Genomic DNA, 25,559 nt, shown 5'->3' on the forward strand with positions numbered 1-25,559 from the left:
TATGAGTTTACCATACTTAGAAAATGCATATTTCCTATGCCATTTTTAAACAAGTCCCTATCGCTGGGAGTGAACGTGTTGCTCACCAGCACGAATTCGAAAATATTTTGATTGACCTGGGGCCCGTTTCATAAAACATTTGCCGCAGCGGCAACTCCCATTTTCTGCGGCAAATCTCAAAACAGCGGCAAATGACAATTTCTGCGGCAATATTTGATGCAGCTATTTGAGCTGCGTCAAATATTTGCCGCAGATACTTTCAGGGGCAAATGACAATTTCTGCGACAATATTTGATCTATTTGAGTTGCGTCAAATATTGCAGCAGAAACGGCTTTTTCATCAAAATATCAACAATTTGGAGGGCCTAACAACCATATTGCTAAAGTTTTTGATGATATTGAATTGATAAATTGCTTTTTGTCATTCTAAATAGAAAATACAGGTATTTTCACTCATTGACAAATAAAAGTAGATATTTATTGAATCACTAAATTTATTGAATTGAATTTACTGAATTTATTAAAGTCAAATTTATTTCATTAAATAGATACATAGGAACATCCATTGTGTTCCTGCAAATTTACACTTTAAAAAAGTATTTCTTTATCCTGTAAAAGAATGAATAATTGTCTCAGTTTGTCAAAGATGTTGCGTCATTGGCTTTTGAGTTTCAATTAGATTCATTTCATTATTCATAAGTGTTTTTTTTGCTGCTGTTGGTTTTTTTCTGATGTGTTTGTTGAAACTCCAGCTGAAGCTGTGGTTGCTGTTAACGTTCCCGGAGTGCTTGTTGGACACCTTGATGTTGTTGAGGTTGCCAGTGTGGTTTTTGCATCTCCTGCAGAAATTGTTGATGCTGCTGTAGTTGTTGCTGTTGGTCAATGTAGTGTTACATCTCCTGTGTGTTTGCTGCTGTTTTTGCTCCTACTGTGCATGTGATTGAAGTACCTGAAATAGTAATTAATTTATAATGCATATGAGCAAGATACTCCCGGGGGGGGGGGGCACTCGACCAAAAATGTGGTGGGGGTGTGCCGCGGGCGAGACAAAAAACGGGGGCCTTGGAGCGGGCTTATTGTAAAAAGGAGGGTCCTCGGAACGGGCTTCGGAACGACAAATGTTTGTGAAAACGGGGGTCCTTGGAACGGATCGCCAGCGTGTGAGTGCGTATGCATCCCCACGGAACGGTCATGCGTGCATGATGCAGCTAGCGCGGCCTCCGCCGGGGGAGCTCTGCGGCCGCTTTTCACCAAAATTCGACTCGTTCAATGCGATCGGAGCGGCGTAACGAAAAATATGCTAGCTTTGGAGCGGATTTCCCTCTTTTTTCTCGATAAGAAGAAAATGCTATGCCTTGGAGCGGCTTTCTTTGTTCTTTTTATCAACAAGGCAAAAATGCTATGCCTTGGAACGGAAATTTGAGTGTGAAAATGGGGGTCCCCTCCGCGGCACATACCCACTATGCATTATATACTGAGTGCCCCCCCCCCCCCGGGAAGATACTAAACTTATTCCTAATTTCAATTTCATTGTTAACCCTTAATAGAGTGGGGGGGGGGGGGGTGGAGGCACCTCTTGGTACTTTGCAAGATTTATCCAAATGGACAAGATCCTCAGGCACTCCCGGGATGACCTACCAGAATAGCCTCACAGTAAGGTGTATTAACAGGATTTTGTACTCATAACATTCAGTTGATTTTGCATGAACTCAATTCATCAAATGAATGTAAAGGGTCTACCAGTAAAAAAAATTCTGTGAGCTTTTTCGGGTAATCTTTCTGAGTCCTTTTACTCCTTTAATGAAATATTAATAATTAAATACATGATGAAGTGAGTTTGACAGTTATTTGACATGTTGCATCTTATGTGCTAGTGGTGGGGTCAATCATTATAGAAATGCAGAATATACATGTACATGTACCAATTTGGCAAGAGAAAGCAAGTCACATTATCGACCAATGATTGATATTGGTTTGTTACTTTTGCAGCTGAAAAAAAAATCATCAACACCTCAAACTAAGAGTTTAATTCTAAAATTTGGATTCCTGACAAAGAGCAAATCAAGAAGACAAAAATAATTCAAATTGTTATTATGACTTACTTTCTATGCCAAAATGAATCAGAATTATAAATAAGTTTAACTTACCTTTAAAATCACATTTCTCGGCTCTTTATCTGGCTCTTCAAACCCTTCAGTTGTTGATTCTGGCATGACTTTCTGATACTATTTTGTGTCCTTCTGGAACTGTGGACAAAACCTCACCTGAAGGAATAAATTAAAATTTTCAAAAAATGTTTGGCACTATAATTTTTTTTCTCACATGAATACATTACATGTATATCAAAAGAAAAGAAAAGGAAACTTCATTTGACTATTAGGTTTTTGTCAGGGGGGGGGGGGTAAAGGGGTCAAGATGGGTCAATATGATGAACAAAAATGCAATAGTAAATAATATATAAGGATCAATCTCTGGTTGAAAAACGTCAGTTCATGCAATTATTCCTCATAATTCATCTTGCACACACATATACACATAGTGAGGATGGGTGAGAGAGAGCGAGCATCGTCATCGTACATGCAAAAAGTATTAAATCCATCACTGATGTATAGATGGGGGCCATGCCCCCCAGTCAGACTGCAGGTCCCAAGAGAGTGGCTTCTTTCATCCAAATGATATTCATGACTTGAGATGTTTTGTATATTTAATGAGCTTGACGCGGACCATAACACCTTTTCATTCGGTCATTGCTGCTCTAACTGTGCATCGAATTTCATGAATTTGGTACCATTGTAAAGAAGAAGAATCATTCTTTCATGTCATATGTTTGGATTTATTCAAAGATTTTGTAATATAGGTTCAAAGTTTGATCTAAAATATGCTATAAAATAAATATTTTCACCAGACAAAAGTTGCTATTTTCACACTTTATTTGTGTTTGAGCCCAAATGATTTTTATATCATGATAAAGCTGAATATGTATGCTTTGAAACGATATAGGTTTCAAAATAAGAATTGGTTTAATCGGGTCAAGATCACACTTTTCATTCGCCAAGTACATAAAGCAGTTTGAAAACAAGAATACTGCATTCTGATTGGTCAAATAGACCACCCAGTGGCAAATTCCAACGGTTCCAGTGCCAGGGTTCGTAGGAAGGTCACACTTCCCATGTGGTAATCTCCTCAAATACCCTGTGCCTGTTGTTCTGTGAACCTTATCCAGCCAATCAGAACTCTGGATTTCATGCAAGTACAAAATTACAGAAATCTCGTATTGTACCTTAGTGGGAAAAGTGTGATCTTGACCCGATTAAAAGGTGCCGCATATCAAGAGTGGCATTGTGAGAAAGAAAAGAAGTTCAGCTTTATGGTGATATGGATATCATTGAGGCTCAAAATAAAAAGTTTGCACAATGTGCAAAAGAAAATGGAAGAAGAAAATTAAGTTTTGAGGCACACTTTCAGGCCAGAAATTTACTTATTTAACAAAATATTGTATACAAAATAAATGACCAATATGAAAGAGTAACTTTTACTCTATCTGATAGTGCAATAATATTTAATTTAACTTGAGGTTAAAAAGAAATGCCAGTAGTTGCAGTAAACACTGATTTCATGAGAAAGTCTGGCTTAATTGTCAGTATATCATCGAGGATCTAGATTTGGTAAAGTTACATAAACTGAACTTTGTGAAATCTTGAAATCTACGCTGAAAAATGTTCACACTGAAGATCACCAACACAGATAGGCACACGTGGGACAGTGTATTATTATTGCTGGAATATGAGCTTATTTTGCTTATTTCTCAGCAATTACACAATTTCTTCCAGAATCCTTTGGCACATATTTTTTATTCATACAAACAGACACTTGGGTGGTCATTATATTAGATTCTGTAAAAAGTCATTTTGAGATCGTTACCAATACTGGAATTTCTCTTTAAAACAGGTAAATTCTTAGACTCGAGAAAGAAAATCTCATGAATCACAAGATTTTGCAAGGATTCAGCCACGAGATGATTTGGATGTATCTGGACTTTTTGCTCATTAGCATAGGGACCTGCGGTCTGACTGCCCCCCCCCCCAATGTTTAACGACCAAGAAAGAAAAGGAGAAAAAGAAAGCGAACGAGAAAGGGTGAAATAGAGAGTATTTACTGGATATTATTACGTCAAAATCTTTCCAAATTTTGATTTCTGTATTAAAAAGTTCTAAAATTTTGCACACTCCCTTCGCTCTCTTTGGAGAACTTTTGTTCCATTCGCCATATTTAGCCCTCTCAAAATATTTGGCTCATTACGCCACTGAATTCAATTGTAAGAATTTTATGTTTGCTTAATGTAGACTTAATCTAACCCTAATAAGACTGCCAGGGTATTTTGGAGGCAGGAAAGATGGGCGGAAGGGGAGTGGGGGCCCTCAATATTGACCGTTAATTGCGCAATTGTGAAGAAATGCAAAATGCCTGCCACAGATGAAAAAATTGTATATTTGATCATTCTAAAATTATTTAGAATTATATGTTTTACTAAATCATGCATGAAATTAGAATTTGGCTGGAAATCTATAAACACAGACCTTGAAGTTTTTGTTCAGACACATAAAAATTAATTGATATCACATACCTTTCATATGTATTTTTTTCCTTTCTTAAGTATTTCTTTGTTTTTTTTTTACTTTTTTTATATTGTTGACAAAATTTTCTGATCATAAGCACAATGAAATTAATAGATTTTAATCAGTAAAAATAAACATTAACCGGTACGATACAATTATGAATTCTGGCTAGAAACAGATTTTGCATTGGATTTGTCCATAAAATCACATTTTAGTGCAATTCTGACATGTGTACTTACACAATGCACAATGTTGCATAATTGCAGAACCGGGTACCCAGGTGTCACAAATTTTGTCTGAACACTCATAAACTTTTTTTAAAAAAGGCTTTATAATGACGCGGCACAATCTTTCACGTTGTGGATTTATCGTGAAAATTTTTGGGCTCCCACGGTCTTTTTAGGGTTAAATCAGATAGCACATCATGATGGGTTTTACTGATATTCATTCTGCAACCCATATTTCAAAGACTATCCATCATATCTGACATTGATTTTTACCTGTGGCAGTATGTTAGTCTCTGCATTTCTACAACTGTGGCCAAATATTCTACTACTAGTTCATTAGATGGGCCCATGGCATTTTTCTTATTGTAGGAGACTGGCAAGCCCTGGCTTTGAAGTTCCTGGTATATCCTTCTCCAGCTGCAATATCTGGTCAGTTGAGGACTTGGGGGCTTTGTGTCAGGAGTGGTCTTGGTAATGGCGGTGGCAATGGTGATGGCAGTGACAGAAGCAGACTTGGTGGTGGTGACTGCAATTGCAGCATTGTTGATGGTGGTATATGCCTCATCACGACCAACATTAGCTCCTGCTGCCATGCTGCTGGTCTCCATCTATTATGTTTTAAATAGAATAAAACATTAAAACAATTGATTATTAACACATCAACTTCAGAACACTAGCATATTGATAATAAAACTTATAGATTAGCAGTCAAAGCATAAAATGAACTTCCACAGAAGAGTACATGTACCTTCTAATAGAATTTCAGACCACCTTGAGGATGTTATGCTCAAAGCAAGGTTTTTATTTGACAACATTGGTCAGAGGGACATGGATTTAAATGTCAGAATACAACTGGTATCATTGGTTGATCAATCATACTGTACAATACCCCATTTAGATATATGTTGCTGTTATCTTCCACTTTACCCCTCTTAGATTTTTGGCATTGAGTAGTAGTCCCAGGGAAGGTGCTGAAGACTTTGGTACAGGTGTCTTTGCAGTATCTGGGAGGTTGCTTGCTGAATCTAAATGACTTTCTTTCGAGGGTTTCCCTGGTTTGTGTGCATTCTGTACGAGAAGAGTGAATAAAAAAAAAAAAACATTAAAAAAAAAAAAAAAATTGAATAAACCGAGATGCAAGAATGAAAAAATGACTTTAAATTTGTCAAATTAATATTCAATAGTACATTTAGAATAATATTTGTTTAGAAATGAATCCTTTTCAATGGACGTGCAGCAAAATAAACATGTTTAAATATTCATGATGATTTATTAACCCTATCTGGCCCCAAAGGAGGAAGGGGGGGTCTTAAAGGAATGGTCCAGGCTGAAAATATTTATATCTTAATACATAGAGTAGAATCCACTGAGCAAAATGCTGAAAATGTCATCAAAATCGGATAACAAATAATAAAGTTATTGAAGTTTAAAGTTTAGCAATATTTTGAGAAAATAGTCATATCATGAATATTCATTAGGTGGGATGATGTCACATCCCCACTTTCTGTTTGGTTCATAAAATCATAATTTTTTCATTATTTCATACATGTGTAAATGATGTGTCTCCATTATGATGAAATAAGTTTCAGCAATTAATATCTAATGTACTAAATCAGTTGTCAATCCAATTTTTCTAGTTCTTGGAGGATAAAATTTAATAAACATAATTTCATATAATAAAATTCAAAAGAACAATTTGAGATGTGACATCATCAGCCCACCTAATGAATATGCATGACGACCGTTTTCACAAACTACTGTTATAAACTATCAAATTCAATAACTTGATTATTTGTCATCTGATTTTGATGAAATTTTCGGCATTTTGCTCAGTGACTTCTACTCTATTTATTAAGCTACATGTATAAATATTTTCAGCCTGGACCATCACTTTAATAAGCCCCCTCCACATGTTTTGCAATAATTCCACAGTTAGAAACATGTCCTCATATTTTTTTGTTGGTCAAGTCTCGCAGAAGTTTAGGGACCAAGTTTGCGGCATCCGGATACGCAGTAATGCAACAATGTATGAGTTCATGTCGGACCTTGAATTGCTCAAAAACATTATTTTTCTTACAAATCTAATCCAATGGAAATTCTATTTTAAATCATAAATGACAAATGCATCATTATTCTTGCACTTATTGGTTGAAATTATAAAATCTTTACTTTGTCTCAAAATATTATATCTATATTTTGATATTAATAGATGCTCTAAGATCTTATCTTTGAAATGGCATTTAAAAAATAAATTCATGCTTGAGCGAACACGGGACGTTTTATACTTTTAGACTTTTGGCTAATCAGCAGACTTATAATATATTCATTATCTTTGCCATAATTTTCGAAAAATGCTGTCAAATTCCACTAATAAATTTATTCATTTACCTGAATTACATTGGTTTTAATTTGAACTTCTTTTACCTTTGAATTTTCCTTCATAAGTAAGAAGAGACTTTCTTGTCAACCCAAGTGAGAAGATTTGCATTTTTAATTGGGATTATTTGTAATCATTCAAATCCTTTTTATTATGTGAAACAAATTATGTTATGGTACCTTTGATAATAATTATGTGAAACAATTTATGTAATGGTACCTATAAAAGACATGAATCCTATTTTCAAGGGGTCATTGAATCCTTCACCAAGTTTAATTGTGCTTGACAGGACAAACAAGAAAATATTCATGTCTTTCAATGGCAATGGTGTATTGAGTCAATTTTGAAGGAGGAAGATATGGCAGATCAGGTAAAATGCATTAAAAAGTTGTGAAGCGAGCAAGCAAAAATTTCCAGTTTTTACTAAAATATCCAATTTTGTGATTTTGACATAATATTCAGAATAATATCATATTTCACTTTCTATGTTTTCTGTTATTTTTCTTTCCACTTTTTTCCTTGGTCATAATTTTGTATTGGGAGGGGGGGGGAGCACCCCGAGCCCCCACCCCTCAGTATGCCACTGTTCAAAGGCATCATTACCTTTGCAGAACACAATGAAAGGATTCGAAAAAAAACACGCTCTACCATAATTTGGTTTAAAAAAATGTTCTTGCCTAAGGAATATTCAAAACTAAAAGAGAACATATTAAAAAGGAACAACACCACAACTATCCAAATAAATAAGTAGATTTGGAAATGAATTTCGACTGCATAATTCGAAAATTATGGCAAAGATAATGAAAAGGTTAAGAGGAATTCTGCTGATAGCAAGAAGTCCGACCATCATATTATGCCATTTTGGCGCAAGCTTCCTTTTTTACCCCAGACAAAACAAAAATTTGTGTTTGCGTAAGCACGAACAAAACCAAATTATTTTAATAGCATTTGAAGGATAAGACTCCATAGCATGTATTGACACCAAAATATTGAGATCATAATTTGAAACAAAAATTTTATAGACTTTTCAAATCTATCCCATTTTTTCATACGCACTGTAGAACTTGGGAACTTATTTAGAGATTTACTTAACTGTACAGCAGAGAATTCTTTATTTATGCATAAAATAATTTATCAAAAATGAATTTTAATAAATTATGAAAAATCAGCAATACACCCTTAGCTTTGCAATTTCAAAGAAGCTCATGCTAATTATGTAGGGCTAAACCAAATTTTTAATTTGTTTGATCATTTAGTAAGCGTTAACTTAAAATACACAGTCCCCTGGTACACAGTATAGGCCGAGGTCCATGGTGACCCACCCGAATAGGATAATTTTCATTTCTCTTTGGCTACTGAGAATGGAATATTCAAAACATTGTTCTGTCAAACCAAAGGTAGATAGATAATACAGAGATTATATTTCTTTAAAACACGTATGATATAGATCTACTGTACCTTCTGATGACGAGGCGGCAAATTAAATGTGGTTGGGACAGCATCCTGTCTTAGACGAATCGTTTGCCCAGTCCTGTCAAAGCAAGCATCTTCAAAATGATCAGAACAGAGTTCAGAGCTCTTGGAGGAATTCGATGAAGCTTGCTTCATATTGACCATCCATACTGTGTTACAGTACCAGTTCAGTCCAACGGCTGAATGGGAATCTGCAGCAAATGTAAACACATGTCATGAAATCAATTATATATAATTAAGAAAACTCTAGGCCTACTCAGCAGCGGCCCGTTTATCAACACCTGGACAAGTGAGTCATATTTATCTACTAACCACAGAGTTAGTTCCTATCTTTAGGATTTTTTACAAGAAATAATCCATTAATAACGTTATATTGAGACTATCGGTAGAAAGTACAAGAGATGTAGCCTTAATCACATAATAGCATAATTTTCAAAAAGTTAAATCATGATAAAACTTGCAATTATTGTGATAAATCAGGAAATACATCCAATCAAAAAAATAGCAGAGCCAAAACTAGAACAAAAGCTTCAATCTCTGTTAAAGGGGAATCCAACCCAAATAAAAACTTGTTCTTAGGGGAATAAGAAAAATCAGTCAAGTTGATAGGTGAAAGTTTGAACACTATCTGACAAATAATAAGAAAGTTATTTTTTTAAAGTTGTGAATATTGGTAATCCCTAGATCCACGAGACTGCAAATTGGCCACATATGTGATGTCACAGTGATGTAAGGCAAGGACTACTCTTCCATGTACTCCAATACATAAAATGGCTAATATGTCATTTTTTCAAATGTTTTACTTCAAATTTTTATTTTTCTTTCACATGAGGACATAAAACAATATACTACCAGGGTTATATTTAGATTACTGCCCCAGGGGAAGGGCAGTTAGGAGAAAAACACAAATCCCTGATAATTAAGTACATGGCCTATGGGAAAGTTGTCCTTGCCTCTTGTCATAATTTACTTACCCAGTTGCCACTTTGAAATCTACATAATCATAGGGATTTCAATTTTAAAGCAGCCATAACTTTCTTATTGTTGGTCCGATTTCTTTCAAACTTTCACCATTCTGTTTTATCTAATTTTCTCCTTTCCAACACTATATTTTATGACCAAGGCTGGATTCCCCTTAAGTGTAAAGGCATCCGGCCGAGCGTTGTTGGAGCGGTCGTGGAGCGGAGAGAAAAAAAAATCATCACTGCTCGCTACCGTTTACCATTTTCAAGTTCGATTTTAGTTTTTTTTGTTTTCGATTTTTTCCCCCCTTTTGAGAGAAAAATTCTACCCTCTTTCCCTACCGCTCCAACAACGCTCGGCCGGTGTGACCATGCCTTTATGTTGGTTGTTCAGCTGAATTTCGTTGGCTTCACTCACCAAATACAGAAAAAGATATAAAAATACTCCTCGAGACAGAGGGCTGCCAGCTGTCTACTAAAGGCAAAACATGCATCAAACATAATTAAACCATGCAGACTTGGGGATTAAAATGCCGAGAAAAATGAAATCATCACTAATTCATTTTGAACATGACTAAAAAACAAGGCAAAAGCAATTTTTGTCTCGCCCACTTATGAAAATAACCAGAAATATTGTGATTTGCGAGGGCACGCAAGAATTATATCGAAACTTCATTGTGAAATTACTGGGATGGAATAACACTTGTCATACCAGCCTTGCACGTAAACTTTAATATTGACCTGAAAATGACCTTTGACCTTACCATGTGACATCCGACTGCAGCATAAGTCTGCAAGTTTGGTTGAAAAGTGACTTACGGTTGCGGAGTTAGGTGTCATAAGAGAGTCTTGCATGTAAACTTTAACCTGTAGATGACCTTTGACCTTTCCATGTGACCTCTGACTGCAGCATAACATGCAGGTCCCCCAAGTCCATCTACCTTCCAAGTTTGGTTGAAAAGTGACTTACGGTTGCGGAGTTAGGTGTCATAAGAGAGTCTTGCATGTAAACTTTAACCTGTAGATGACCTTTGACCTTTCCATGTGACCTCTGACTGCAGCATAACATGCAGGTCCCCCAAGTCCATCTACCTTCCAAGTTTGGTTGAAAAGTGACTTACGGTTGCGGAGTTAGGTGTCATAAGAGTCTTGCATGTAAACTTTAACCTGTAAATGATATTTTACCTTACCATGTGACCTCTGACTGCAGCATAACATGCACGTCCCCCAAGTCTATCCAACATCCAAGTTTGGTTGAAAAGTGACTTACGGTTGCGGAGTTAGGTGTCATAAGAGTCTTGCATGTGAACTGTAACGTTGACCTGAAAAAGACCTTTGACCTTACCATATGACCTCAGACTGCAGCATAACATGCAGGTCACCCAGGTCCATCTACCATCCATGTTTGGTTTAAAAGCGACTTACGGTTGTGGAGTTATGTGTCATTACAGGTTTGTGACGGACGGACAGACGACATTTGGATCCCTTAGTCTCGCCTTCACCTCTGGTGGGCAGGACAAATATGTCATACGGACGTTGAGATATGCCGCGAGAGCTTTTCTCGAAAGGGTGGGTTGAGGAGGAAAGTCAAACAAAACAAACCTTTTCGGGACAACCGGGGGAACTTTCCATGAAAGGCTGCATGTGTTTAATATTTTTTCTGAACCAATCGTTTCTATGAAAATTAGTCTTGAAATAACAATATAACAGTAATATAGACACTAGACAGAGGTGCATAGATGGGGGGAGGCTTGGGATGCTCTCCCCCCCCCCCAAAAAAAAAGGGAAAGAAAAATGAAATATAACATTTTCTGAATATTTTTATGTCAAGCTACAAAATGTGATTTTTTTTAATGAAAAGCTTGCTCGCTCACAACTTCTATTGAATTTTGCCTGATATGACACATCTGACTCCCTCAAAATCTTGGGCTCATTTTGTCTCTGATTATTAGGAGAAAAAGAGAGCTTGCAGTTTTTGTGATTCTGAATAAAATTTCATATTAATGAAGTAATTCTGGACACAAAATAATTACACAAAGCCATATGGAATTATGAGAAATAGTAAACAAATATATCAGGCTTTGAGAAAGTATAGTTGAATTATTTATCCGAGGTTGGTCTGACAATTACTTCCTGAGGGGCGAAGCCCCGAGGGAAATATAGTAGTTTTGCCAGTCCAACCGAGGATTAATAATTCCCACTATGCTTTCGAATGAAACGCCTGATATATTTGTTTTTTATCCAACTTTTTATAATTTATAACCAAAATCTATGTGATGAGCTTGCAAAGTCCGGTTACTTGAGTTGAATTACCTACTTTTCTCTGAGCCATCGTGCTCAGCAGAACGCAGATCAGTGCCTGTGCCGACACATCGCTGGACTTGCCGGGAGAGAGAGCGCGCTGGCCGGTGTGCCTGAGAGTTTAGCTAGATCCAGTTTTGTGAAATAATGATGTCAGACCTCGATATACTAGTATCCAAAAATATATCGAGGTATGACGTCAGAGTTGAAATATATTCGGTCACATGATGCTACTTGAACCAATAGTACTATACATGATTTACTCTATGTAGGATATAATGTATTCTATTCTATAGGCGTAAGTATTTGCATAGAAGTGTGATGAAACAAATCAGTGGCGAAGTGAGCCAAAGTTTTGAAGGGGCTAGATATGAATAATTGGGCAGATCTTTTTTTTGTGAGCGAGCAAAAAAAATAAAAATATTTAACTTTATAAATATCCAATGAAAGCATAATATTCAGAAAAAATATATTTCACCATTTTCTTTTCTACTTTCTTGGTCATAATTTATTTTTGTAGGAGAGGAGAGGGGGCAAGCGCCCGAAGACCCCCTCGCCTCATCTGTGCACTGAAGAAATTACTTTGAAACTGACTTTCCTTTGCAAGCTGCTGGATAATCTTTATATAATAGTTACCATGCAAGGACGGCTGCACTGCCGAGACTATTGAAAATAAATACATGAAAATGCACAAAATTTGTGTTTTCCCTTCTTTCCTTCCGTTTTGTTTCACCTGCATAGGAGAGTAAAATTATATTATAGGCGCTGTTTTTCTGACGGTGGCGGCATCAACACCAAATCTTAACAAAAGGTTGTGTTTTTTAAATGAAAACTTAGAAACCTAGTTCATGAAATTTGGGCATAAGGTTAATCAAGTATTGCTAAACGTCCTGCCTGAGTTTCAGGTCACTCAGTTGTTGTGTGTCCGTACAGGTTGTGTGTCCACACGATCAATGTTAGAAAGTCATTTGAAAAAAGTTAGAAGCGAAGTTTCATCAAATTTTAGTACAAAATGTTGGGAAATATAAAGAACAAAATAGAAGATGATAACAAGTATTGAATTCATATTTTTAGTGTAATCCAAAGACAAAAAGGAAGGCTTCAAAAAGATTGTTTACATTCATAATTCCGAAGCTTCGTTATTCCGAAGGTTTGGATATTCCGGAGGTTCGTTAATCTGAAAGCGAAATAAGGTTCGTTGTTCCGAAGGTCCGACAATCCAAAAATTGAAATGACGTTCGTTGTTCCAAAGGTTCGTTAATCCGAAAAGGAATAATGAGAGTCATAATTCCGAAGGTTCGTTAGTCCGAAAAAAAATGAGGTTCGTTGTTCATTTAGTTTTTTCGGATTAACGAACCTCATTTCGTTTTCGGATTAACGAACCTTCGGAATTACGCCACAAATGTTCGGATTAACGAACCCTTTTTCGATTTAACGAACATTGTGGTTCAGGCAATAATGAATTCACGTGTTTTGGAATTACGAACCTTCTGAATTACGAAGTGTAACCAAAAGATAACATGTCCGGACACTGGACCCCCTCCTATATTAGTTTTGTTTTTAAAGATCGTGATGTTCCATGAGTTTTATATTTCCCCATAAAATCCCACCTTTGTCACTCGGAATATCAGATCGACTTAACGGACACGATGTTCAGCCAGATGGAGCGTATAGTAGTGGTGGTGAAGTGGAGCCGGCACAAACATCGCTCGAAGTAACTAAACTTGTACTAGTAATGAGTGGGGCTAGGACCTAGGCCAAACATACTTAGGCTACCACAACAGGCGATAGGCTTTCTTACCCCTCCAAAGATAACTTCTTAAATTGGAGATAAAATTTTACCTTCTAGGGTGACCTTTTCTTGGACTTGCCCTATACCCTGTACCATGAACCGTTTTGGCAGTGGATATCTAAGTCAGTGGGTCGCGCATGGGATCTCATTCTTACTTCTGGTGTCCATACCACATGATTTTTCTGTGCGCGGTGGCGCATCTTTGGGCCCGAGCCGAGATAGGCCTCGACTCTAACATTAGAGTCTACGGACAAGCCCAACTCATAGTCAAGGGTTCATTACATGCAGAAACAGATCTAGAGGGGGGGTTGCAACCCCCCCCCAAAAAAAAAAAAAAAATCTGGGGACCATTTTTTTTAAATCTTATCTTTTTTAAAAAACTTGTAATTTTATTTTATTCTATTTCTATGTAGTATTCATTTAATTTATTATTATTATTTATTTGGGGGGAGGGTTGGGCGAACAAATGTCACATAGTCCTTTTTGCCCCCCATCAGCTTTTTTGAGGACACGGGCCACCGCGGAAGTGACAATCTAGGCCAGGGTTGCTGATTCTCATCCCCAAACAAAAATCCCCCCATTAAAAAAAAAAAAATGGGGGATTGCAACTTAATTTTACAAATTTTCATGGGGGTTAATTTGGCAACGACCTCTATATCAAAAATAGTGGTGTTTTAGATGCAAGGAAACGCCATTTTCACACACAGATTTTCAAAAATTTTCCCTACGTGGGAGGGGGGACACCCCCCCAAACACCCTCGCTTGCTCCGCTCGCTTGGACTCGGTCGCTACGCTCCCTCACATACCACCCCAACCCCCCCTTTATAAAAGCTGGATCCGCCCCTGACATGCCACAGGCACAGCGCACAGAAAAACCAAGCCATTACTTAGAAGTGGTGTGTTTAATGCCTTATGGACGTGGACATCACTTGCAGAAGTGGGATCGCAGCAAGCCAGCATGCGCGACCCACTAACTCATTAACTGTCAATTCGAAATCCACTGCCAAACATGGTTCAATGGTTTAATTTACCAGTATTAATACTAACCTCGCAATGCGTGTGGGTGCCCAAGCTAAAGCTGTTTTTAATAATCTAAAAATAAAATCACGTCAATCACTGACTCAGTCTCAGACAGTCAATAATTATATAAAATTTGTCATCCAATGAAGTTTCCAATTTCAACATGCATTTTGCTCTGAGTCAGTCTGAGTATGAATTTTACACCATTTATCAAAATCTAGGCCTAAATATCAGCCTGTATAATTCATTACCATTTTAGGTGTGCACAAAAGACCAATCTCCCTGGCCTGGCATGGGCATGGTCGACTACAGTAGGACCCTACACAAACTTGAATACACGGGACTATAAATTGCACAGCTTCTTGCAAATGCAAGTTTGGCAACGACTAACGAATTCCCATTTTGTTTTCAACGTAATTTTGAAGTCGAAAACATAGCTAAACTTACGAATGCAATGTCCGTCCACATTCTACCAATTAGAGAAGTTGTTTGCAGCTCTCGTTGACATGAATAACGTAAAATCTAAGCTAAACAAGAAAGGTTCACCAACATGCCGACCTGTGAGTGTGACCGTCCCGCGCCCGGATATCGATCGAGCGAAGATATCGGCTTGAGCAAGGTGCAGCCAATCAGCGACGATCTCATATTCCCTGCCAGAAAGAGGAGACAGAATTATTTTACATGGACAGAATTTTTTGTGATGTGACACAAAATCATTTCGTCGACGGAATTTTTTGTGATGTGACACAAAATCATTTCGTTGACGGAATAAATATTTGCATCGCAACGAAATGAATTTCGAGGACGCAATTTTATTTCGTCTCGAGGAAATTGATTATAAGTGTGACACAAAATAAATTTCGTATACGAAATCAAACTGCATCATGACGAAATGAATTTCGTTGGAGTGAAACACATATTTTCCTACAGAATTTTCCTTTGGACAATTGGGGTGCTATTTCGTTAGATCAAAATTCATTTCGTGTGTCCGAAATAAATTTTGTGGACCAAATTACATTTCGTCTCGACGAAAATTTATTTTGTGTGACAAGAATAATTTCGTATACGAAATAAAACTGCGTCATGACGAAATCATTTTCATACGAACAAAAAAACTTTTGTGTACGGAATGACGTGAATTGGACGGAATTTACCATCGGACATTTGGTGCGCCATTTTGTATGGCACGCCAAATGAAGTTTGTGGACGCAATTACATTTTGTCTAAACGAAATTTATTTTGTGCATTTCGTCGAGACGAAAATGATTTTGTGTGACACAAAATAAATTTCGTGTACGAAATTGGAAAAGCGTCATGACAAAAAGATTTTCGTCTGAATAAAAACACATTTTGTGTACGGAATTGCTTGAATTGCACAGAATATACTGGCGTACACTTGGCACGCCATACATTTAGCAATCTTTATCTCATTCATATGGTTTAGAAAGAGGAAATAGACAGGATGCTCTAGCGGAAATAGATAACGGTATATTGTTTTGTTGAGAAACAGGTCTAGCCTATGCCTGAACGTGGCGAAATGACAGTAATGGGAGTTGGGTACGGAGCAAAGAGGAGTTTGTGTGTGTGTGCGCGCATGCGTATGAGGGGGCAACCTTGGGAGTAGCCATTAATAATACATGTACGTTTTTATTTGTCAACTTACTTCATTTGTTTATGGCACGCCCATAGGGAATCAATTTAAGATACATTTCACTTGAATGTATATATGTTTTTTTTTCTTATGTATATATGTTTCTCTTCCACTAGACCATTTAATTCAAAGAAATTTATATTTCACTTTCAAAAATACATTAATGATGATAATAATAATAATATAGGGTATTTATATTGCGCACATATCTACCTTGTTAGGTGCTCAAGGCGCTTATTACACTGCTTAGCTAGGCGTTCACAGCACAAAAATATGTGTTTCATTTCTTGTGCCAAAATGTATTTCACTTGTACACAAAATTATATTTCACTTCTCACAAAAATCTATTTCACTGTCCAAAATATTTCACTTCTCCAAAAAATATATGTATATCTCACTCTGAAAAATATATATATTATTTGAAAAAAATATATATATTTCACTATTCAAAGAAATATTTCACTTTGAAATGAAATATATTTCACTAAAAAACATGTATACATCACTTTTCTGAAATACATATTTCACTGTAAAATGAAATATATGTACCTTAAATATATATATATATATATATATATATATATATATATATATTTCACTCAAGAAATACACCGTTCACTTTAAAATATACATATATTTGAATATTACATAGGTTAACGCGGAACGGTTTTCAAAGTAAGGGGGGCTGAGCCAAAAGTGGGGGGCTGTCCATGCGAACAATCTTATGGTCATTTTTACGTTTTTGTACACAGTTATGGAAAAAAAAGTAGGGGGCTAAGCCCCCCCCCCCCTTCCGCGTCCCCTGTATGACATTTAATTTCATTTTGTGTTGGACCTATAAATGTGTATCAAGACACTTCAAGCGTAAGTTATGCTAAAGATGTGTGGGGGTATTAGCGTATGCGTCGGACTTCGTGTGCTGATAAGGATTTGAGGAAAGCACGATCAAGAGTTTTTGTCTCGATCTCTAGGGGAAGGCGGGGTAAGTTGGGCATAGGGGCAAGTTGAGCCACCACCCCCAGGCCAATAATGAATGAGTCAGACATTGTGGTGGTGTCATGTATTGATGACCCATAGCATAACCCCTAACCCCACCACATTGTTTTCCACTTTGAAACAATAAGTAGTTTTTTAGAGGGAAAAGTATGAATATCAGCCAAAAAAGTAAAAAAGAGTATGAAATAGATAAGTACATGTACTTTATTCACACACACACGTCTTTAAATATAGTAAAGACATGATAACAACATTGTTAGTCCAGGTATGGATCTTCATTCTTGTCATAGTCTTTTATATGATGGATGCATAATAAAATGTGTGGATACAAAATTACCGCACTAAGTTCGGACTGGGGTAAGTTGAGCCAAACAGCATGGGGCAAGTTGAGCCATGGTAATTCTCATGGTAATGTATCTTAAAAAAACAAACAAACCATAAAAATCGATTGAAATGCAGGCTGAGAGGAGCAAATTTACATAAATGCTCTTTTCCTTTTAAAGGATGTTAGTATTTATAGATAATTAGCAAGTGAAAAGACTTCAAACAAAAAATTGACATGCGGGTTCTCCCCCCATACATTTTGTACGTAGTTTTTGTGGCTCAACTTACCCCAGACGGTTGCACAACTTACCCCATATATGGGGCAAGTTGAGCCATTTGACATCGTTTTTATCAAAGGTCACGATGACTTTCAGTGTGGGGGTAGAAAGTTATATGTAGGTGAAAAACATTTCCCAAGAATCAAATTTAAAGGCAAGGTACTTATTTCTACAATAGTACTAGTCATATCAATTCTAACATGCAAAATACAAAAAAAGTGTCACAACTTACCCCGCCTTCCCCTACAGATGAATGATTCTACATGTACTTTTAAGGTAATTGGGAGTGTCTTGATCATGAAACTTGTGCTTTATCCTGACGAAAATGGTTATGATGATACTTTGCATGCATAACTTAGCATCTGTTCTAATATTGGGCCATATGCCTAAAAAGTAGCAATTGCTTTTTCTAGGCTTTTGCTTGATTCCGTATGCATTATAATGAACGAAAAAAATGCTTTGCGAGAACATTCAAGCAATCGCTGACTGCTAGCATTTTCTCGAGGATTAAGCCGTTGCTAAAGAAAAAGCGTATGCATAAAGCGAACCATTCGTTTTAATCATGTTTATGCAGGTCCTCAGAGAGAATCACAAGGTGTAACGTAGCCTACATGTATGATGTTTTCTTTCTGATAAGTTTAAAATCAGATGCCAAATATATGAATTTATCAAAAATAAAATAAGTTAGTGCCAGCAATAACCCCTTGGTATATGACCCAATCTATGAACGGAGGGGCGTTGCTCCCCGTGTAGATCTACTGTTTCACTGGGTCAGATGCATAAAAAGTAGCAATTGCTTCAAGCACAAGCAATAGCTAGCTAGCCAAGCAAAATGTCATGCTTAAGCAATATCTTTATTTCATATTGCTTAAGGCTTTACAGTGCTTGAACCCTTTCCTTGCCTTCAGAAAGCTAACGGTTTGAACAATATCGACGTCACGCTGCAGCGCGCTGGACGGACAGTGCGAACACGACTCACGGAAAAGGCGTGACTCGAACGAAAAGAACCACAAAGAACTAAGCAGCAGTGAAAATTACCCAAAGGCGGCGGAAGCAGGAGGGACGGGGGAAATGTCCCCCCTAAATTTGAGGTAGGGGGATGGTCCCCCTCCCCCTACATTTTTTGTTGAAAACCTTTTTTTTTTTTTGCTTGTCTAAAATTATGGTTGATAACCAAAATTTCATGTGGACCCTCCTTAAACGTTTGGCCTTCAGCAGCCAATGAAATTACCTCTTCTTTTTCTCAGACGTGGTGTCAAACAACCTTATTTTTGATAAATTCAAATAGGGAGAAAACATGTACATGCAGGCTACGGTACACCTTGGGCTTCTCTCTCAGATGACTAAAAAACGCAAACGTCCTGATCAAGCAAACGCTCAAGCTTTACTGACGAAGTTTGAAAAGACCCAAGCAAGTACTTAAACGCACAATCGAAATGTTCGCTTCATGCATCATACGCTTCTTAGCAATAGCTTAATCGTCAAGGAAATGCTAGCAGTCAGATAGCGATTGCTTGAACTTACTAGCAGCAGCATTGGCTTACTCACTTTTATGCATACGGTGTCAAGCAAAAACAATATCTACTTTTGACCCATTGACGAGGTTACTGATTTCGACGAAGCTGACCTTTTAAGGTCACTAGTTAAGAACAAACCCAGGAAACAGGAAGACAGAGAAAAGACGGATGTCTGGGAAATGATACCTGTTATAATTCAACCAAGTCTCATGCACTTTGCGGATTTTATACGATGATTTTGGCTTTGTTTATTATTTTATTTCCATAATATTGATGAGAACAAAATACTCAAACAAAAACGAACAAAAGAACCAATAAGATATATTTAAAAATCTAAAGCTATAGGATACAGTCATAAGAAATTAATAAAACAATAAAATACATAACAATAAAGTTGATGTCAGATATTTTTCTACGCTTGAAGGCTTCTACAATACTTTAATTCCGTTCTGGCCGGAGATCTGAGTGCGAGGAGACCCCCCCCCCCGGCCCCCCTGCCATGTTTTCATGGAGTGAAATTATAGCAGTTCAGTAAAAGTTAAGGTCACCACAATGCACACACAATAGACTAGTCTACGATCTGATTTCGCTTCCTACCTACTTCGATTCAGAATTCGGAGACTTATTCATACCACTCATCTGCATTCAAAATTAAATTGTGCAGGTTTATTCAAAAATTTATTTTGGGGGATATGAGGGTAGTTCTTATTGTCAATCTAATTATCATTTTTGGTTTCATTTCGTGTAATATTTTCTTTATATACAGTCAGCATCATATTCACTTCTTTTTTATTCGTTCATTATTTGTGTTGTATCTCATTTTTTGTGTTTACTACTTTTTTTTACTTTTCTAAATTCCTTTATTTATTTTTTTATTCAGTTATTTAAATATCCTTTTGATGGCGGTCTCTGTTGGTCAGGGGCTTGCAATGTCAAACAGTGTGGTTTGATTGAATATTTGTAAAATCTTCATGAATTTCTTCAGAAAAAAACGAACGGATTATTACATCCAACTTAACAAGCTCTATCACAATTTAATGATTTAACACATAACGCCAGATCCGAATGTTATTGTCATATTATTCTCATATTATTTCAATTGCAATATAATGCTTCTATAATTATCATCCAAATCAACTCGTATTTGTTTAATAATAATAACAATAATATTTGACATTTATATAGCGCATAACAGTAGAAAGACCTTCTATGCACTTTACAAAATATATTAAATAACTAAATTATGCAATAACCTTATCTAAATTTTCCAGTAAATCTAAACCTTAAACCTTATATACATACATTTATAACAAAGTAAATCAGTACATAAAAGTTATATAATTAACGAAATGAAAACCTACAATATTAAACAAAATAATAAATTGAATATTATAAACATTATTTTTGAAAATATTAAGTGAGTTTTATGTATAGATTTAAATATGGGGAAGGCTGGTGCACTTCTAATATTTAGCGGTAGATAATTCCAGAGTACAGGGTCAGATATGGAAAGGGCTCGTTGACCATATGTATTTGTATTTATGGAGGGAACAGTGAGGATGATCGAAGGTTACGTCTTGGTTGATATGGTGCTATGAGTTCTGATATGTACTGTGGGGAGAGGTAATTCTGGGCTCTATGATTGTGATAATGATAATATTTTGTGATAATTTGATGTCTTATATCCATGTTTTGTCTCTTAATTTACTATCCTGTTCTCTCTCTCTTTATATTCTTCTCTTCAGGTCACCTTCCGGGATTCTTGACATGGTTGTCGCTTCTTTCACCCTGTGTTTTGTAAATCATTGATGCTCACTTCACCTAATTCAGACCTCTTGGGGAATGCCTTCTAATTGCTGATTAATAGATTTCTGCGGAAAACTGACATTCGTACAACTCTGAAGGATATCAACAAATGAGGATGACTTTGGTTTGATAAGAAAAAAAATTAACGATGGAAAAAATGAAACTGAACATGATGCTTTTTTTAATTTTTACCTTGATTTCAAACTCATTTCTGCCTGCAACTGCAGTCCCTAGCTTCGATGTAGAACCTAGGGATGTTGATGTCGTAGAGGGCGGGCTTGCCACATTCTGGTGTACTGTAGCTGACCATGGAGATGCCAATCTGTACTGGCGTTATGTTGACGGTGAAGGTTACTACGGAACTTTATCCGAGAACGAAGACACACAGACCTATGCTCACCTACACGGTGAATTAACGCAAAGGATCTCAATAAAAGGAGACTTTAACCATGGTGTCTACAACCTCTTTATTAAGAATGTTACCATGTCGGATCAGAAACAATATTTTTGCTCTGCCATCACACAAGATTTTGTTTCTTTTGATTCAAGAAAAGCCAGGCTCACCATTCAACCAAGGACCCGTCCTGAAGATCCCTTACACGCATGTTCGGCTAGAGCAATATCTCCTCCAAACATATTCAACGTTGGGTCGTTAGTACGCTTCACATGCGCAACACCAGCAGGTTCTCCGCCGCAAACACTGACCTGGATTTTTATGGAAAATGGAATACGAACTCTTCTAGTAGGATGTCCAGAGTCCCCATGTATTCATAATCGGTTAATGTCTATCGATGACGTCAACAGAACATTTGTATGCGAGTTGCGTGATTCGATCTTGAATCAGGTTGAATGCACTTATACACCGCTGCAACGTCAGGTCGAAGTTGTAGTAGATCCACCTTTGTTCCAGCACCCACCTGGTATTCGGCAAGGGTTCATCTGCTTGCCTGTAAACTATGATCCAAATAATTTATTATTTGATTGGTATCACAATTCTGAGCTCATACCTAATGGGACTGGTCATTCGTTTTTAAATCTAATGATCAGTCGAGATGACGCTGGCTCCACGGTATCATGTGTGGTTTCATCTCTTGAAGGGTTTTTCCGTGGTATGGCACAAGCTAGGATCGAACCTTTTGATCCCAGTGAATTATTTCCTGACGTTGAGGGCTCTTCATCGCCTCCTCATGACCAAGGTACCACGAGACCAACCAAGACACGAATAGTTTCTAGCAAATCTCAAACCGTCGTGAAATACACTACGATATCACCGTCGAATGAGGGAGGTCACCTCTCTATTCAGCCTATAGGAGAGATAAGTGACCACGATACTCCCCCAACCAATCTCTCAATTCTTGTTGTTGTGTCCGCCATTGCTGGAGCCCTTGTAGCTATGCTCCTTTGTGCTATTGGATTGGTCATGATTATTTTTGTTCGCAAAAGGCGAAAGCACAATATGAATATTCAATATCCTGAGGCCACGCAGATTAATGGTAACCGTGGCCAATTTGAAATGGGCTTCGTTGAAACGAAGAAAATGGAAAGGTGTATAGAAGGAGAACATAACGGAACGGATCCGCAGCGACTTTCGACATGCTCAGACACCGTAGGTAATTTGGATCGGTTTTATGTCACACTTGAACCAGATGAAAACGAAGTGGCGAAAGATGTAGATGAGTCTAAGAAAGTGGGAAAGGAAAGCATTGAGGCTGATGAGTTATCAGCATTTGGGCCACCTTGTACGCCTAATGAATACGCAAGACCTCAGTCGAAACCAACGGTAATTTCAGATCAGTTTCAAGATGGGATCCAAGGGTTGCCTATCCACCAGAGGACTATGTCTGCAAGTGCATATGCAGTGACTGATGTAGTGTCACATGAAGGTCGTTTTATTTTCAAAGGCATGTCTGGTCGTGATGAGGCTCATATGGGTGTTTGTCGTCTCCCGTCAGGAGAACGCTCGGCCACAATGTCTCGAGCACCTACGAGAAATCAAACTGCCCCACCGCTTCCTGCTAGGACACTTCCCCGAACAGTTTCAGTCAATGATCAGACTCCTAGTGATGTTGGCCAATCGGACTCTGGGACCACAAAGGAAAACTTGAAGGGCAAATCTAAGAGCAGTTTTGGAAATCGGTGGCCCTGGTCGTTTAAAAACACCAAACATGGTGCAGAAACACCGGAGTGCTCTATCGATTCTGAAATTGCTCTCGAAATACCGGAAGCCAATTCAAGTGAAAACGAAAACCGACGGCTATCTCTTGTAAGTGGCGGCAGTGGGGACTACGCGGAGATTATTAGCGTTGATAAAGATATCGACCAAAACCCAAACAAAAGGCATTCCATAGCTTGTGAGAGATTGGACAGTATTCCAGAGCGTATTGCCACAGGAAATAACTATCAAGATGTCTCAGCATATTCCTTATCAAAAGCTCATATGCAAAACCAACCTAAAATCGGAAAGGATTTAACGACGGAATCAGGATACGATCGGTTATCACGACCAAACCAGGTCCAAGAATCGCCTTTACAACGGTCACGTACCATGCCAATTTACGCTAAAGTGAAGAAATCTAAAAGTCTGGATAACGATGGAAGCAGAAGAGCAACAAAAGAAACTATTCACGAAAATAAAAGCCAAAATAGAACAGAGAAATCAGACCCAAAGCTTCTACGCAGCATGTCAGAGGGTACAGCGCCATATAGAGGTAATCATAAATTGAAAGCAATTGGAGGCTACGATACCGTAGAAATAACAGAGAAACTTGATCATATCTTGGTACAAATGAGAAATGGATTTACCGGAGAAACTGTTGATATACCTGAGGAAGAGAACAAGGAGACAAATACAAATAGAGGGAGTCATTTTGCTGACATTGTTTAAATAATGTTATATCATTACACAAAGAAAAATAGGTTAAACTTTGCACCTTTAACATGTTTGAGGTGCAGCCCAGATGGCAAAACTTTAAGGTGCAACTTTGTACCTTTTTGGAAAGTTGCAAATTAGCACCAATAAGGTGCAGAATTTCACCCCATAGGTGCATCAAGAAAGGTACAAAATTAAACCTTAAAGGTGCATCTGGTGAGCGTTTCATCAAAATTTTCATCCAACAAGTTTTCAGATCTGACATCTTTCCCTGGTTCTGATTGGCTGAGAGGCTACTATTACTATGGTAACTATCGGATAAGGTGCAAAGTCTGCTATGGATCCTACTTGCAAGTTATTGGGTGATCACAGCCTTGTTAATAATTCACGTGCATAAGATTTATTTACGATGAACGTTTGGAAATATTTGTATTTTATCAATTTAAGCCCTTGTGTTGGCGCCACTGATTTTTTTGTATATAAATATTTTATATTCGTGCATGTAATTATTTTTATCTGGCTTAATCATCATAATCTTGCGACTTTAAGTTTGGTTGGGAGGTAGGGTTCCCATCGGCGGATCCAGGGGGGGTGCGCAGGGTGCGCGCGCCCCCCTAATATTAAAATAAAAAAATATAAAAAGTAAAAGAAAGAAAAGGCGCCGCTTGAAAAATTAAAAAGAAAGGGAAAAGGCGCTGCTTAAAAAAAATTATACACTGATATAACATTAGCAACAGTAAAGGAAAGACTATCCCCAGCAAAGCGTAATCATATCATCTTCCTTATTTTTTCTTTTAACTACCCTTTACCCAACAACTTCGCCGGTAGCAGTGCGCTGCCTGCATATAACTGGCGCCAATCAAGAATAATCAGCGCCACCTTAATCTAAATCGGCGCCGGACAAGACTAATCAGCGCTATTTAGTTATAAATCGGCGCCAGTCAAGAAAAATCGGCACTGCCAGAGTCTTTACCGGGGCCGATCAAGGATAATTAGCGCCACCTAAATCTAAATCGACGCTGGACAAGAACAATCGGCGTCATCTGGTTATAAATCGGCGCCGGTAAAGAAAACTCGGCGCTGCCTGAGTTCTTAACCGGCGCCGATCAAGGATAATCAGCGCCACCTATATCTAAATCGGGGCTGGTCAAGAATAATCAGCACCACCTGGTTAAAAATCGGCGCCAGTCAAGAATAATCGAGGCCTCCTGGTTCTAGATCGGCGCCAGTCGATTATGGATTGCCGCTGCCTGAATCTTACGTAACGTCGGTAAAAATAATCAGTACTACTTGTTTAAATCAAAGGCAGTGCCGATTTGTCTTGACCGGCGCCGCCTTTGTCTTAACCGG

The 25,559-nt window shown here is 37.6% G+C and overlaps 2 protein-coding genes across 5 annotated transcripts; one reads left to right on the forward strand and one right to left on the reverse strand.

Moving 5' to 3' along the window:
* Positions 1 to 913: 913 nt before the first annotated feature.
* LOC121417546 (THAP domain-containing protein 5-like) lies at positions 914 to 15,431 on the reverse strand. 4 transcript variants are annotated; one of them, XM_041611284.1, is made up of 6 exons: positions 15,216 to 15,431; positions 8,679 to 8,884; positions 5,771 to 5,911; positions 5,117 to 5,451; positions 2,148 to 2,264; positions 914 to 949 (listed from the first exon to the last, which is right to left on the reverse strand). In XM_041611284.1, exons 2-5 carry the CDS (start codon positions 8,835 to 8,837, stop codon positions 2,261 to 2,263), a joined length of 639 nt encoding a protein of 212 aa, XP_041467218.1. In that variant the 5' UTR covers positions 8,838 to 8,884; positions 15,216 to 15,431; the 3' UTR covers positions 914 to 949; positions 2,148 to 2,260. The 4 variants fall into 4 exon arrangements, with proteins under 4 accessions (XP_041467218.1, XP_041467217.1, XP_041467219.1 ...); XM_041611283.1 differs by lacking the exon at positions 15,216 to 15,431 and adding an exon at positions 13,799 to 14,052; XM_041611285.1 differs by lacking the exon at positions 15,216 to 15,431 and adding an exon at positions 11,973 to 12,351.
* Positions 15,432 to 21,093: 5,662 nt separating this feature from the next.
* LOC121417549 lies at positions 21,094 to 24,775 on the forward strand. Its single transcript, XM_041611287.1, has one exon. The coding sequence runs from the start codon at positions 21,489 to 21,491 to the stop codon at positions 24,222 to 24,224; it is 2,736 nt and encodes a 911-aa protein (XP_041467221.1). The 5' UTR covers positions 21,094 to 21,488; the 3' UTR covers positions 24,225 to 24,775.
* The last annotated feature ends 784 nt before the right edge of the window (positions 24,776 to 25,559 follow it).

The sequence above is a fragment of the Lytechinus variegatus genome, chromosome 6 (genome assembly GCF_018143015.1).
Source record: "Lytechinus variegatus isolate NC3 chromosome 6, Lvar_3.0, whole genome shotgun sequence".
NCBI lineage: Eukaryota > Metazoa > Echinodermata > Echinoidea > Temnopleuroida > Toxopneustidae > Lytechinus > Lytechinus variegatus.

Coding starts and splice junctions, on each gene's coding strand:
- LOC121417546 (XM_041611283.1), bottom strand. CDS start 13,844: ATGGTACAGGGTATAGGGCAAGTCCAAGAAAAGGTCACCCTAGAAG. Junction 8,885..13,798: donor AGAAAAGGTCACCCTAGAAG/GTAAAATTTTAT, acceptor CATTTGCTGCAG/ATTCCCATTCAGCCGTTGGA. Junction 5,452..5,770: donor ATGCCAAAAATCTAAGAGGG/GTAAAGTGGAAG, acceptor AAAACATAATAG/ATGGAGACCAGCAGCATGGC.
- LOC121417549 (XM_041611287.1), top strand. CDS start 21,489: ATGGAAAAAATGAAACTGAACATGATGCTTTTTTTAATTTTTACCTTG.